The sequence below is a fragment of the Sorex fumeus genome, unplaced genomic scaffold (assembly GCF_029834395.1).
Source record: "Sorex fumeus unplaced genomic scaffold, SorFum_2.1 ptg000072l, whole genome shotgun sequence".
Lineage (NCBI taxonomy): Eukaryota > Metazoa > Chordata > Mammalia > Eulipotyphla > Soricidae > Sorex > Sorex fumeus.
The window spans coordinates 42,819,122-42,834,788 of record NW_026606129.1 but is presented as its reverse complement, the minus strand read 5'-3'; the positions used below and the strand labels follow the sequence as shown (position 1 = coordinate 42,834,788).

Below are 15,667 nucleotides of genomic sequence, written 5' to 3'. Positions count from 1 at the left end.
CCACCAAATCCTGACTAAAGCTCCCAGGAGATGCAGGACAAGCAGCTAAAACTTATGGAATTGCCAGCCCAACAGCTGAAAATCCCAGAGCACCCACGGGAGGCTGGTGGGTGAAACACACGCCAAACCAAGGCTCCACCCCCAGCACTCACTCCCCACAACTACAGCTACACCAAGGGCAACTCCACCACCCCACAAATATTTTCTGCAGACACCAACCTCCAAATTATTTCAGGTACTGGCAACTGGGCTGAGAACTCTGGTGATTTTCTTTTTTTGGACTCGGGGTGGGTAGCCTCTCCCCCACCCCCCATACTTCCAGAAGCCCTACCACCATGCACGTTTGCCGTCCTATTGACTCTTTGACCCAGACCATGAATCTGGAAATGTCTGGACTACACCACCATGTGACACTTCCTGAAGCAACAAAAAGCTTCATAAATTCTTAGACAAGGACTTACCAACCAACCATGCAATCTGATACAACTGTTCACGTAAATTTATTTTCTAGAGCTGTTGATATTAATAATGCAACTTTAATCAATTTTAATCCTAGAATTGTATTAACAGTTGCCCCCTTTTTTCTACATTAAATAAAACAGAGCATTTAAAAAGCTGACTTGACCAACTAGTATGGCATTGCCACCTGACCACCAAAAACACCATGGTCAGTATCACTGAGAATGGTCCTGAGGCTCCAAGTATTGTTTGGGGAGCCCTCCACCCAAAATAAGACTGGGTAGAGGTTGTATATGGAGTCTGAACTTCTCTGAACTATTTTTAATTTAAAAATCTTAAAGATGTCAGGATCACAATCTTTTTTTGTTTTTTTGCAATTACACCCAGCGATAGTCAGGGGCTACTCCTGACTCTGCACTTATGAATTAGTTCTGGCAGTGCTTAGGGGACCCCATGAGATGCTGGGGAATCAAGCCTGGTCAGTCATGTGCAAGCTCATGTGCCTTACCCACTAACTACCACTCCAGTCCCATAGGATCAGTCTTCTCTTGATCAAGACTCCCAAAGAAAGTTCTGATAACCACCAGTCTAGAGAGTCAGTCAGTCTAGATGACAACATTCTGGATAACAGGGTAAAGGAGAACTTATTCAGTATAGTATCCTTGACCTCAAAAATTCCCATTTCACTATTTCAGAAAATAAGGAGAAGTGACCTGAGAATCTAAGTGCTTCTTAAGTCTTCCTCCCAATTATCCTATTCCCAACCACCATCTACTCTCATAGATGAATCTTTAGTTTCTGAAGCACTAATGGGAATTCTGTTTCTTCCAATGCGATTCAGGATTCATCTTTCTCAATTCTATTAAAAGTTACAATTCTTCCACCTGTCAGGGAGTTTGCAAATTTATGCCTTTTCAACGCCACTAAAAGGCTTTTGGGAGATTTTTCCATTTTAATCTTGCACTTACTCATACACTCTTTTTATTCCCAGAAACCAGTTTTTTTTTGGGGGGGGAGTGCAGGGAGGAGGGGGACTGGGGAAGGGAAGAGGTGTGGGTATATGGCAGGGCTTACTCCTGGCTCTATGTTCAGGGATCATTCCTGGTGGAATTGGAGCACCATATGGGATGCTGTGGATCAAACCTGGGTCGGCTGCATGTAAGGCAAGTGCCCTACCCATTCGACTATCTCTCCAGCTTCCTCAGAAAACAATTTTGGAGCCTTGTTCCAGTTCCTCAGAGTTGATTTTTTTATACTGTTGCTCCTATTTATTAAGTTGCAAAATTTATATTCATAATTCAACCAAAACAACAACCTCAAAAATAAATACCTAGAAAACAAAATGTAATAGCCGATGCTGTAGTAGCCACATAGAAAGACAAAATGCCCACCAAGAAAAGTTTAAGCAGATGGAACAAAGAGGAACACAATAGTATATTCTTAGGAAAAAAAAAGTTTAAATAAACAAAATACCAAAATAAGGTATTAAGAGCAAAGCTAAAGAGAAAAAAATCTTCATTTTTAAAGAAGAGACTGTCAAACTAGGCAAATGTTTGCCTTTCCTGCATACTTTATTTTTTCTTGGTTGCCAAGGATTGAGCCCAGGGTCTCATACATGAATAGAACATGCTCTATCACTGAGTCATACTCCTAAAAAATATCCATACTACTCTTTACTAGTTTTTTTGCATATCTTTTGCGGAAACATATGCAATCCCCAACAATCTCTGCCAAGGGCAATACAAATTCATTTGCATTAATATATTACTTTAGTCCACTAAACTGGCACAAAATCCACTGAAGAATGTATATTCCAATTCTCAAATCCCATGAACAATGTATGCCTCTCCCATTTCCCCCTGGTTGTTTCTGTCTAGACACCATGGCCCAATACAGGGATAGACTCACTCCCAAACTGTCTCACACAGCAATGTGCCCACTTTCAACACTAGCAGCACCACGGTGCAGACAGTCATTGTAGATCAGATGGAAAGGGACTGATGCATTTTATACTCAGGAAAGGAGAAAATATGAAAGTATGGCCTTTAAACATGGTATCTGTGAGGCCAGTAGCCCCATGGGCAAGCACATGTTCTGCATGTGGGAGGCCTGGTTTGATCCTCTGGTACCACCCAGAGCAGCTCCCAAGCACTGAGCTGGAAATATCCCCAGGAAGCAACACTGGGTGTGGCTTCAAAATAGAAAGAGAAAGAGAAAAATTCATCTGAAACAAGTATAAAACATGTGAGTAAAAAAAAATGTGTGTGTTCAAATTAGGTTGGGAATTTGCTAAAAGCCTTCAGTCAAAAGCTAAAGTCAATGCTCAAGACGGGTGAGAAGGGGTCAAAATAAAGGGAGGAGGCTTGACAGTAGGAGAAACAGCCTGCAGGACGTGGACTACTTGGAGAGGTGAAGAACCGATTCCAGACGGGGGAAGTAGCATGAACAGTGGCCCAGATGTAGGAAGCAGCAGAGCATGTGCAAAGGTCAATGAAGGCACGGCCACAGCTGGAGCAGAGCACGGACTCTGGACTGGAACAAGAGGGCAGGCTGAAGCAGGACACTGAGGACTGTCTGGGCGTGGCTCACGCTTCTTGATGGGCTTCTTTACCACAGGGTGCAATTTCTGATGCTGAACAAAACTGCCGTACCACTTGAAGGCTTTCCCACACACCTTACATTCGTAAGGCTTCTCTCCGGTGTGAACTCTCTGATGGTGAATGGAGGCGATCTTCTGAGTAAATGCCTTGCCACACTCTTTACACTGGTAGGGTTTCTCCCCAGTATGAATCCTCTGGTGGACCACGAAAAGCGACCTACAACCAAAAGCCTTCCAACAATCCTTGCACTTATACAGTTTCTCCCCTGTGTGTAACCGCTGGTGCTGCAGGTACTCGGCGCTTCTTCGGAAGGCCTTTCCGCATTCCTTACATTCATAGGGCTTCTCACCAGTGTGGATCCTGTGATGCTGAGTCAAGGCCGTGTTGGAACTCAAACCTTTGCCACATTCCTTACATTCATAAGGCCCTTCTCCAATATGATTCTTCTCATGAACAATACAGTCATAGCTGGATTTGAAAGCTTTGCCACATTCTTTACATTTGAAGGGCTTTTCTCGAGTGTGGCTCGCTTGATGCCGAATAAGTTTTGAGTTATATCTGAAGATTTTCCCACATTCTTTACATTCATAGAATTTCATTCCACCTCGCAGGATCAGATTCGGATTCAAACTGAACGTCTGCCACGTTTCCTTGCCAGCAACATTTCTGAAGACTCCTTTTACTGGCCTTCTGGGCAAGTCTGTTTCTCTAGAGGCTTCCTGCTTCCTAGTTGGCTCTTCTTTGTTGAGCTGGGATTCAGCTATCAAAAAAACCACAGGTTAGTTACTGAACTGGAAAAGAAACAGGATCCAGTGATCCCAATTTTCTCTTGTAGAATATGGCTTTTCTCTTAACTGTATAGCCAAGAAATGGCTACAAGCATCCATAAGGGAGGATAAACTTTGTGTATAAAAAGTATATATGCAAAATGCAATCAGCAGAAACTGTACTTCAAAATTAAATTTTTGAAATCTTTTCCCAGGGTATATGCAGCACTGTTATTTTCATGATGCTGGCTTGTTTAGCACACCACAGCAACTAGTGAGCCATGCAGTCATGAAAGCACACTTCAGGGTGTACTGTGTTGCCTACACTTTCAATGCATGGTATTTTCCAGTAAAAATTAGTTTGGACACTCGGACATGACCCCGTCAAGTTGAGGAAATGTATGTGGTAACTACAACTAAAGAAGAGATATTACTGTAAACAGGTTGGAAAAGGAGACACAGTCGTGCCTTGTATAAGAACCGAGAAATAGTCTACAGTTGTTGAAATGGGCAAAAGAACCACCCCTGGGCTGGAGCAACAGTACAGCGGGTAGGGTGCTTGCTTTGCATGCAGTGGACCTGAGTTCAATCCCCTGCCCCCCATATGATCCCCTGAACCCACAAGGAGTGATATCTTTGAGTACAGCCAGGTATAGCCCCAAACCAAAACCAAAACAACAACAAAAGAACCTCAAAAGGAAAATGAAAGAAAGTGGCAGGGAGGAGAAGAGTGCGAAAGGTAATAAAAGCAAAAATCGCAGTGGGGAATGCCTTCTGCTGCTAGGAATTTGTCTTGCCCAGTTGGAGCCAGAATTATCTGGGCTTAGAGAGTACAGCACCACTTTGTAAATGAGGAAGTTTGTTTTCTGCTGCAGAAGAAAGATTTCTGGAAAACAGTGAAGGCAAAAGGCTTTACAGAAACCTCTAGGTTCTCTGACTTACCTGGAGAAATGTCTTTCAAAACCTCTGTTTCCCAGGGGTCTGGGCCGCATGGTGCTTCTCCTTTCTCCAGTTGCAAGATTAGAACAGGTTTGGGAAAAGGAAATGCTGCTCCAGCAAGAAGTAAAGGAAAGACAAGTTGAAAACATCTAGAGCTATTCCTCTGCCCTCTCTCAGCTCCTTCCCTAACAAGCTAGGTGAGGAGAGAAATGGAATGCCACGACAATCAAGCAACCTGCCCAGGGATTCCACTCCAGACAAAAGATGAGGAGATAGTAACTCTGTCTGGGAAGAAACTGCAACTTCACCCTGATTTAGAAGAAAGGAAATCCCCTAGGAAAGTGTATGTACTGATATCCTAGAGACTACTCCAGGGAGAGGAGGCCACTATACCCACATACTGGAAGGACAGAGGTACAGAGGGTTCAGCTAGGGCATGAGAGAGATTTTCTCTAGGAGCCCAGAAACATGCCTTCCCTGGGACTATGACCAACTTCAAAAAACCAAAACTGAGCTAGGACTGCCCCAACCCAAATCTCCAAAGGCTGCTAAGTACAAAGTTTCTTCTGGATTCTAACAGTCTAACCTAAGACTGTTACATAAGGTCCAAATCATCTGAGGAAGGGGCTGGAGAGACAAGTGGCAGAGCACTTGCCTTGCATGCAATTTGATCCCTGACACCCCATATGGTCCCCCAAAAGAGATCCCTTTAGTGCACAGCTGGTGTGGAGAAAATAAATAAATAAAATAAACGAACAAAGATTTTGAAAAAACCCACAAAACATTTGAGGGAGCAGCAAATTGTTAAAAGGGGTACTGAGAGAGAACTTACCCAGGGTAGTCACATAATTTGCATAATTCTCCAGCATCACCTCCTTGTACAAGGCCCTCTGGGACAGGTCCAGGCTGGCCCACTGAGTTTGGGTGAAGAACACAGCCACATCTTCGAAGGTCACTGGCTTCTGAAACAACAGGTTCAACCTGAGAGCACAGTCTGCAATTCCTAAGGCCCTGGAGGGTCTGGTCAAGCAGGAAGAGGACACTCTTTGAGTGATTCCTCTGACACCAACCTCCAAATACTCTTAACCTCCCATATCCTATCACCTTTTTTGGGTTTATTTTTTTTCCTGGGCTGGGGTATGGGGGCCACAGCTGATGGTGCTCAGGGCAATTTCTGACTGTCGGCTCAAAAGCGACCTCCCTCTGGCAGTGCTTGGGGGATAATTGGTGGTGTGGGGGATTGAACCCAGGGTCAGCTGCACAAAAGACAAAGACCTTATCTCCTGTACTATCTCTTTGACCCTCTACAGCTGTGTTTCCAATTGCAAAAACTTGGAAGCACTAGTGATGCCCTTCAGTAAGTGAATGTACATCTGGACAAGGATGGATAAGTAGACAGACAGACAGATAGATATTCAATTACAGTAATAAAAAAAAAGTTATTCACAAAAATAAGTATTATTTAGCACCACCATGCCATGAGAAGATGAGGAATCTTAAATGCATATTACTATATCAAAGAAATCAGTTTTGAAGGGCAGCGTGACCTACACAGACATTTTAGGAAAACAAAGTTATGTTAAAAAGAACAATGGCAAAAAAAAAAAAAAACAATGGCACACTAGAAAGTACAGCAGTGAGTCACCCCAAGGTGCTCGTGGAAGACTCTCCACAGCAATAAAAAATAAAGTAGAGGGATGAACAGGCTGAATACAGAGGTTTGTTAGGTTGGTAACAGTCTCGATACAACAGTAGACACGCCACCATTCATTTCCTAACCCACAGAATGAACCCAAATGCAAACTATGGACTTGGGATAACTGTGTTAAAGCAGTTGCGTTAAAAGCATCACCTTAATAGGCTGAAAAGATAGCACTGCAGGTAGGGCCTTGCACACGGCCAACCAAGTTCAAATCCCTGGCACCCCATATGGTCCCCTGAGCACCACCAGGAGTGATCTCTGAGCAACGTCCAGGTGTGACCCAGCCCCTCTCTCGCCCCCCCCCCCCCAAAAAAAGAGAAATCATCTGAAAAGGGCACAGAGAGTTCAACAAGCTGGATGAATCACATGCTTTGCCTGCAGGAGGCCCAGGTTTGATCCCCAGTACTGCAGGAGTTCCCCAAGCACTGCTGGGAGTGAACCCTGGGCACAGAGCTAGGCGAAACCCATGAGCACCACCAGGTGTGGCCCCAAAACCAAAAGAAAAAAAGAGAGAAGAAAAAAAAGAGAGACCTTGTTTCTACAGATTCTTGACCCGCTTGCCCTCCTCTTCAGTCTATTCCTAGGTCTATAGCTAGTGACCTGCTCTGGGCTCTTGTGAACAGCACGTGAGACTCTCACGCTAACCACTGACGCCCTTCAGTGTTAGAGCTCTTTTTATGGGACAGCCCATATTGGTATATCACTTGCTGGTTGGTACAACAGTAGACATGCCACCATTCATTACTGTTGGTACAACAGTAGACATGCCACCATTCAGCCCATATTGGTATATCAGAAACAGGAACCTCTGCTTTTTGGACAGCACCCCTTCCCAGTCTTTTACACTGCCCTTCCTCCTCTATATTATTCAACTCGCAGATCCCCTAACACTGTTATTTAGTGATCTGGGTTTAGGTATATCATCTTCCCACTCCATGCATGCTTCTAAGATCAGACTACTCATTGATCTGCTCACATATGCCCAATCACACAGTACAGGTATATGATGGACAAACAGAAATTCCCAACTGCTATAACTGTCACACCTCCCTTACAGTCGCCAGATACCTCCACCCCCTTAGCTATTTCTGCTTAATGACTTGTTTATGGGACCAGCCAAATAGATGGGAGTGTGAGGAACTAATTGAATAAGGCTTGGAATATCTAGCCCTGATCCTTCATGGTTTCTTCCTAACGAATAAGTCTATTTTTTTCTTTAACAGGTCAAAACTTTGCAATTCTGAAAGGGCCCAGGTAATGCTGATGTTGCCCATCTGTGCGATTACTTTAGAAAAGCCCTGTACACTGCAACATCTAATTATAGTATTGACTTATTTATATACTTCCTGCATAGCCTATCTTCTCTGAGAAAAGGGAATTTGTTTCTGTTATTCAATACCATCAATACCATGCACCTTGAACGTGCACAGGAAAAGGACAATGTTGGTTTCTCTGAGATGCAGGTGCAATTTGTGGACAATCTCTTTAGTGAAGAATTTCTTTCATCCCAGTGGGATCCCTTCATTTGTAGAACTCCACCTCCAGGGAGAATTTCTTGGCTTGGGTCCCCTGCCTTTTCTCCCACCCAAACCTAGATTTCGAAGCTCAAGTTCTCTATACAGACTTGGGCAAGGAATTGGGCGTCACCAGAGGGGCTCAGGATGGCTCTGTGCTCAGGCATTACTCCTGGCGGCAAGCGGGGGACTATACAGAGGTGATGGGAATCAAATCTTGATTGGCCACGTGCAAGGTAAACGTCATACCACACTGTACTGTTTTCTCTGGCTTTATTTGTAACTCTTTAGTTCCTCCACCGGCACAGCCCTGCGGAGGCTCGAAGAAGAAGCCATAGCCTGGCCAAGAGATCCTTTATTGATTACCCGAGAGTTACTGTGATTTCAACAAAGACTGAACGGAATCTCAGCTCACCTGGGGCCAAGTTGCTTGGAGCATAACTGCTGTCCCTTGGCTTCGGGTACTGTCCTCTGGGCTTGGTAAAACCTTAGAAGCTAGGAGAAACAGAGCCATGAGTGCACTGGGCCCTCTGTCACCCACGCATCCCCGTGGCCTCAGTCTCCCGCTGCCCAGCCCTGACACAAAGCTTCAGGGGGGCTGCACTCCGGGACTGCTGGCCCTGCACGCTCACGAATTGCTACTGCTCAAGACCATCCTCCGCCTGCCTGTGCAGTGCCAGTTCTCCCGAGCCCGGTCACCTGGGGTGGGCTGCGAGATCCAAGACACCTCTGACCCCTACCGTGTCGGATCTCCACCACCGGGAGAAGGGGCGGGGGGGGGCGGGGGTCTGCGGATCAAAGGTAAAGCATTCGGGGTTCCAGCGGGTGGCACCGACCGGGATCTGCACCCCGAGCTGCAGGACGTCAGGAGCAAGCACGGGAGGGCAGTGGGGGAAAAAGTTCCCTCGTTAAGGGCAAGAAGATCGCACCTAAGCGGGCAAGGGGTTCCAAGGCCGCGCAGCAGCTGCGCAGCTTCAGGAGGGCCCCGGTGGCCCGAGCTTCTGGATACGGGGAGGGAGCGCTGACATGCCGCCCGGGAAAGCGAGTCACGCCAGAACCCAGCCGACTGTGGCATTGCACTTCCAAGTTCTTCCTCCCCGCAACGCGGGAAACTTCCGTTAACCAGCCCGGCGCGGGCGACGCCTCTCTAGGCCGCCGGAGGCACTCGGCTCGATGATACCCGCGGCCCGTCCCACGTGGCTCAGTCCGAAGCCGGAAGGGGCGGGCCGATCTGCTTGGTGACAGTGCGCGGGGCTTCCGGGTTTCTTCCGGGTTGGCGCCTGCATCTGCTCTCCCGGGGCGCTGGGGCTCAACCTGCTCGGACCAGCCTGGCTTCCCCGGACACCTGGAGCTTTGGGCAGTGCTGGCGTGTGCAGAGTGGTTTCGAACTGGACTTCTCCTAGGGGTCCGATCCCGGGCTCCTACCTGGATCCTTTTGTAATAGACGAAGTAAAGAGGAAGGGACCGTATCGGGAGGAAACCGTGAAGGAGGGTCCGGGCCCCGAGGGTACCCAAAACAGAAGAACGTGAGGGAGGGGCTGGATCGTCCAAGCCTTCTGTTAGTTCAGCATGCAGATCTAATTGGCTGGTTCCAAAGGCCAGTTGAATAGAAATAACTAAGAGGCGAATTCACTGCCCACTGTAGGGGAGGAGTTACAGTTAACAGTAGAGGGAAATTTAGTCCATCATGTACTTCCTCTGATTGCGCATACGCCAGATCGCTGGCCACTCTGATCAGAAATAAGCAAGGTGCAGGAGACTCTATATATACACAATAAATCCCCAGGTCTCTGTTTATTCACTAGTAGGAGAAATGTACGTGGAAGACTGGAGAAAGGAAAGTGGTGTGAGAGAGCTGCTAGAAGTATGTCTGCGGTCAGATATGCCAACGTGAGCTGTTAAAAAACTGTAGTTGGCCAAGAGCTCCAAAAGTCATTGTGATAGTCTTACACTGTACTGAGGAGTCCTTAGGAAAACTACGGTTTCTCTCAGCCATCCTTACCCACTCCTTCTTAATCCTTCCCACTGCCTAAAACCAGTGTATTGGGACCCTTTTAACAGAGTCATTTAACCAAATGGCACCAGAAGTGGCCAGCCATCCTGTGGATGCAGGATATGCCCTTCATTTTGTCCTGTGTTACTTTGGCAGAACCCTCTTAATTGTCCCGTGACATCCAAGGTGTTCTGCTGAGCTTTTTCCAGTAAGTTTATCAAATTCTCATTTAGACATCTCTTTCCTCTCAGTAACTGGTGATAAAGTGTCAACTCTAGCTGGGGCCAGGGGTGGGTTGGAAAAGAAGCATATCTCCACAAAGAATAGTAATTCCTTATAGTCTCTCCTGAGGAAAGGAGAAAGAGTCAAAAGATTTTCAAATTTTCATATTCAAGAATAACAAAAACTGATTTTTGCCAGTCTCAAATCACAATATGTTAACTGACATTTTCACAACCTTGGATCAATACAATTGCTCTGAAAATTAGCCAGTGAGAGACAGATTTATTTCCATTGTTCCCCATAACCAGCTGTGCTTTTGAAAGTTAGCAAAGAGCCTCAGCTTCTGATCAGTGACATCCCCCTCTGCCCACCCCACTACCCCCAATCAGTGGTAGTCTAAAAACAACCAATTAGCAAGAACCTTGCAACAGCAACCCATGGTTCGAAGAATTACTGAACTAGCAAAATGATTGCCAATAATGGGGCAGAGTGATACTACGGTAGGTAAGGTGTCTTGCCTTACACACGACTGACCCGAGTTCTGTATCCGGCATCCCTTATGGTCCCCTGAGCCCACCAGGAGTGATCCTTGAATACAGAGCCTGAGCACCACCAGATGTGGCCCCTCAAACATCAAAAAATAATAAAACGCTTTGACCAGTGTGTTCATCAAACAGTTCCAGGCACCTGGCTTTTTTCACTAAGCACTTCTGCACTATAAGGGAGTACTATTGTACAACATAATCCCCAGGAAACAGCAATAAATGTCTCTCAAAGTTTCAGTAGGTCAAGGATTTAGGAGTGTCTTGGCTGAAAGGAACCTGCCTGGAGTCTCTCTAGAAGTTTCCTCAGATGTTACTGGGGGCTGTACTAATCTGGAAGCTGAGGTAGGATGATTTGTCTCCAAGCTAGCTCAGTTACATGACTTGCAAGTTTGCACTGACTGTTGGTGTGTAATCATCAAGGTGTACAACACCACTATCTAACTCAACTACTGCAGAGAAAGTTTGAGTTTACTCATTACACACACACACACACACACACACACACACACACACACACACACACCACAGAAAGGCCACTGGATTATGAACTGCTCCACCAGTGCCTTTTGGTGGGTGGTGAGGGGGAGGCAAAGATGAACATATAAAGAAATCTTGGAAGAAACAAGGCCTTCCTAATTTGAGGGTGTTTAATACTCTGATCTCAGAAATCATAGATTCCAGAAGAAAACAATTTGGCCAGAAAAGACATTTATTACACACTGAAATGTGAAAACCAGATAAGCAGGTGGGAGAGTGAATCTTTACTACCTATAAAGTTATCTCAATAAACTTGAACAAAACCACAAGGATGTAATGTTCACCAAACACAATGCCAAGTTAACAATACAATGTGCTTAAGAAAAAGCACATTAAAAGTTGCTTAAGAAAACTTAGGGACCAAAGTGATAGTACAGCAGATAGGGAACTTGCTTTCAATGTGGCCGACCCAGGCTTGATTCTTGGCACCTGATTTGGTCCCACCAGGCATGATCCTGAACTGCACAGCCAGGAGTTAGTCCTGTGTACTGCTGGGTGTGGCTCCAAAACAGCAAAATTTAAAAATAAAAATTAAAAATAAACATTGACATTCTCATCTCAAAGGACCAGGTATGTAGCTCAGTGGAAGAGATCAAACCTTGCATGAGTGAGGCAGTGGGCTCAAAAGAAAAAGAAGTCCTCATTACAAGAAAAAGTCTAATGATGTATGGGGCTGGATGTTAGCCAGAAGCACTGTGGTCAGCATGCTACACAAGAATGGAAACATTGTGCTGTTAATCCAAAACTGTTTCATGCCCATTATACCTCAATAAAAACTAAAACTTTGGTTTGGAGCAATAGTACAGCAGGTAGGCCATTTGCCTTGCAACAGCTGATCCAGATTCGATCCCCAGTATCTCATCTGGTCCCCCAAGCACCATCAGGAGTAACCCCTGAGCATTGCTGGGTGCAACCCAAAAAGGAAAAAAAAAACTCAAAATTTGGGACCAGGAGATAGCTCAGGATGGAGCACATACGACACTGTTTAAAACTGCACATATAAAGGTAAAAGGTAAAGGTAAAGGCCCTCCCGTTGATCGTCGATTTGCTCGAGCGGGCCCAGTAACGTCTCCATTGGAGACTTTGTTGTTACTGTGTCTGGCATATCCAATACTCTCGGTAGCTTGCTAGCACAGCGGGTAGGGTGTCTGCCTTGCACGCAGCCAACATGGCCGACCCGAGTTCGATTCCTCCGCCCCTCTCGGAGAGCCCGGCAAGCTACGAGAGTATTCGATATGCCAGACACAGTAACAACAAAAGTCTCCAATGGAGACGTTACTGGGCCCACTCGAGCACATATAAATCAGGGATAATAATGGTACTGAAGCAGGGATTGATCAGAGACATAAATGATCTAACCTGTGAAACTCCAACCACAGAGAAGGGGGGAATCTTTCTAATACAGTAAGAAATCTATAAACCTTGTGCACATACTTTTAGGAAGCAACAATGTACATGTCATTTTCTTGCTGGATTCCCAAATAAAGTATCTTCCCATCTTGCTGCACTTATTGAAGCACTAATACTAAACAGATTCAGATTCTCCAACCATTTGACAAAATAGAGTCAAATCAGTGATGTCATGTAGGGACCAGAGATAGTACATGAGTTAAGATGCTTCCCTTGTATGCTGCTGACACTGACTCAAATCATGAAGCCATGTGGTTCCCCTGTGACCCCCACCTAAGGGATCACTTCTAAGTTAAGAGCCAGTAATATTCCCTGAGAAATCTGGGTATGGCCCAAACTAAAAAAAATTAACATCTGGCAAGATCAGCATCCTTAAACGCTTTGGTTTTAGTACAGTAGTTCATTGTAAAATTAATGCAGAATTTACTACCCCTCACAAATTAATATTTAATCTAGGAGGTATGGAGTAGTCCTAAAACTCAGGAAGGGGGTGGAAAATGTATTGTGTATGAATGGTAACTGATAGCAACTGACAGAAAGAAATCCACTGAGGGAGGAGTTTCGGCAAATTAGGATTGGGTTTTTCTGCCATCTGGTGCTCCCCAAGTGACGCCAACATCTGGAAGATTATTATACCCAGGCACCTTTTAATACTTACGTATTTAATTGAACACTGAAAGTAAACAAATGGGCAGGTATAGAAAACATTTCCAAATAGAAAAGACATTACATTTGACCCTGTAATGGAAGTTTTAAAACATACTTTTACAATATTGCTATCAATGCCATCTCATCACCTCATATTCGTTTCAGCGATGATTTCCCTGGCCAGCTATTTGGTTATGCAGGATCCTTATTAGGGTTCAGATTCCCCAGTGAGTTTTGCTACTGGCACCGAGGGGGGGCTCTTTAGACGTCCCAAAAGCATCATTACCTTCTCTGAGTATCTCCTTTCTGCAAGTCTCCAGTTTCTTATATTATTACTGCCTGTTTCATTGTAATGTCATTCTAAAACCCAAAACCTTCTGCAGACTCTTCTAAGGCTAATGGAAAAGGCAGGTGCAGATTAAGAGTGTTGGCCCAGAATGGGTAGACACTCCCACTTTTTGCCCAAGGATAGAAGAGAGTAAGTAATTAAGCACAGTTCTTAAAGTGTGAAAACTTACCAGGAAGCTGGAATATAACAGTGACTTCCACAAGACCAGAAGGGTCACACTAAAATGATCAGGAGTCAGTGAAAACTGGTACCCCAGGGAGCAGGTGTATGCAACAGCTCAGAAGGACGTAAGAGCCCACCCAGGCCATGGGGGGATGACTTCTCAGAAGCAAGGCTCGGGAAGAAAAGTGCTATATTTGGACAGGAGAACTGACCCTTCCAGGTAAGGGGAGCAACAGGAAGAGCGGCAGAGAGAGAGGAAGCAGCACTGCGTGTGAAGCTGACGGCGGGGACCCGGGCAAGGCTGGGGCAGAGCATGCATACTGGGGAGCCTGAGACAAGGGGACTGAAGCAGGACAAACAGATTTGCCGGGGGGAGGTCCTACAACTTCAGGGGCTTTCTTCCTCATATGTAATTTCTGGTGCTGAATGAAGCTTGCGTTCCACTTGAAGGCTTTCCCACACACCTTACACTCGTAAGGTTTCTCCCCAGTATGAACTCGCTGATGCTGAATCAGGGTGATTTTCTGGTTGAAGGCCTTCCCACACTCCTGGCACGCAAAGGGTTTCTCCCCAGTGTGGATTCTCTGGTGTACTGTAAAGTGTGAGCTACAGCTGAAGGTCTTCCAACAGTCGTTACATCTGTAGAGTTTTGCCCCCGTGTGGAACCTCCGGTGCTGAACAAATGCCCAGCTCCCGTGGAAGGTCTTCCCACACTCTTTACATTCGTAAGAGGTGTCCCCCGTGTGAATTTTCTGGTGGCGCATCAGGACGGAATTCAAACGGAAACTCTTGCCACACTCCTTACACTCGTAAGGCCTCTCCCCCGTGTGGATTCGCTCGTGGAGGAGGCAGTCGTGGCTACACCGGAAGGCCTTCCCGCACTCCTTGCACTTAAAGGGCTTCTCGCCGGTGTGGATCCGCTGGTGCAAAGTGAGTTTTGAGTTGTAGCGGAAGGTTTTCCCACAGTCCTTGCATTCGTAGGGCTTCTCTCCACCATGGACTTTCTGGTGCTGCCGGAGGTGAGAGTTTTGGCTAAACGTCTGCCCACACTCCTGACACAAGTACGGTTTCTCCCTGGTGTGGATTTTCTGGTGACGTGACAGTCTGGAGTTGTATCTGAAGGCTTTACCACATTCCTCGCATTTGTACGGCTTCTGCTCAGTGTGGACTTTCTGATGTCGGTGAAGGTCGGAACGCTGGTGGAAGCACCTGCCACACTCAGCACATTTATAAAAGGCCTGCTCTCTGGAGAGGCCCTGCTTTGAAAGGAGGCCCATTCTGACACCACCACTGCCTTCTGATGCCTGGGCTCCCTCCACTCTTCCACCAGTGGCGGGTTGATGAGCCCAGGCAGGAGAGTTTGTGAAGCCGCCTCTGCTGGACGCTGCCTTCTTGTCAAATGGCTGAAGCTTCTCTGAGGTGACCTTAGAGTGACGGCTCCAGAAAGCACCCCTCAGTGGCTCCCCCAACGTCAGGCCATGGGGCTCTGACTCTTCAGAAGGGATCTGCTTTATAGTTTGCTCCTCATGCTCAGTCTTGCCATTACCGCCTAGCATGACAAAAAGAAAATAGAAAAGTAACTTATTTACATTAGAAGAGGAAAGCGATTCGAAAGCATTCACTTGTCCTGGACTGAAGTATTTCTTGGAGAAACAGAGCCCCCTGATGGTGCCTGCACACATTTGGTTGGAGCGCCTGCTAGAGTCACAGCTCAGGTTGTACTCACACACCTCTCCGAGTCCTCCATACTGGGAGCCTCCCCCCGACTTGAGGTGGGTGCTTGTACTTGTGCCATCCTCAATAGTGGTGGCACTCCTTTG

General features: G+C 46.1%; 2 protein-coding genes across 2 annotated transcripts; both read right to left on the bottom strand.

The window, feature by feature from the left end:
- Positions 1-1,817: 1,817 nt before the first annotated feature.
- Positions 1,818-9,134, bottom strand: LOC130037638 (zinc finger protein 621-like). Its single transcript, XM_056129534.1, has 5 exons — positions 8,911-9,134; positions 8,397-8,476; positions 5,598-5,727; positions 4,769-4,873; positions 1,818-3,819 (listed from the first exon to the last, which is right to left on the bottom strand). The coding sequence occupies exons 2-5, from the start codon at positions 8,418-8,420 to the stop codon at positions 2,783-2,785; spliced, it is 1,296 nt and encodes a 431-aa protein (XP_055985509.1). The 5' UTR covers positions 8,421-8,476; positions 8,911-9,134; the 3' UTR covers positions 1,818-2,782.
- On the bottom strand, positions 8,846-15,403 carry ZNF619 (zinc finger protein 619). The gene is given in 3 exon segments (XM_056129349.1): positions 8,846-9,597; positions 13,855-13,903; positions 13,985-15,403. Coding segments are annotated over 3 exon segments (2,220 nt in total).
- Between the last annotated feature and the right edge of the window lie 264 nt (positions 15,404-15,667).

What these genes read in the sequence shown, in the direction of transcription:
- LOC130037638 (XM_056129534.1), bottom strand. Translation starts at nt 8,420, where the DNA reads ATGCTCCAAGCAACTTGGCCCCAG. An exon ending in TCCAAGCAACTTGGCCCCAG is followed by an intron (nt 5,728 to 8,396) that starts GTGAGCTGAGAT and finishes CTGTTGTTTCAG; the next exon opens with AAGCCAGTGACCTTCGAAGA. An exon ending in AAATTATGTGACTACCCTGG is followed by an intron (nt 4,874 to 5,597) that starts GTAAGTTCTCTC and finishes TTGCTGGAGCAG; the next exon opens with CATTTCCTTTTCCCAAACCT.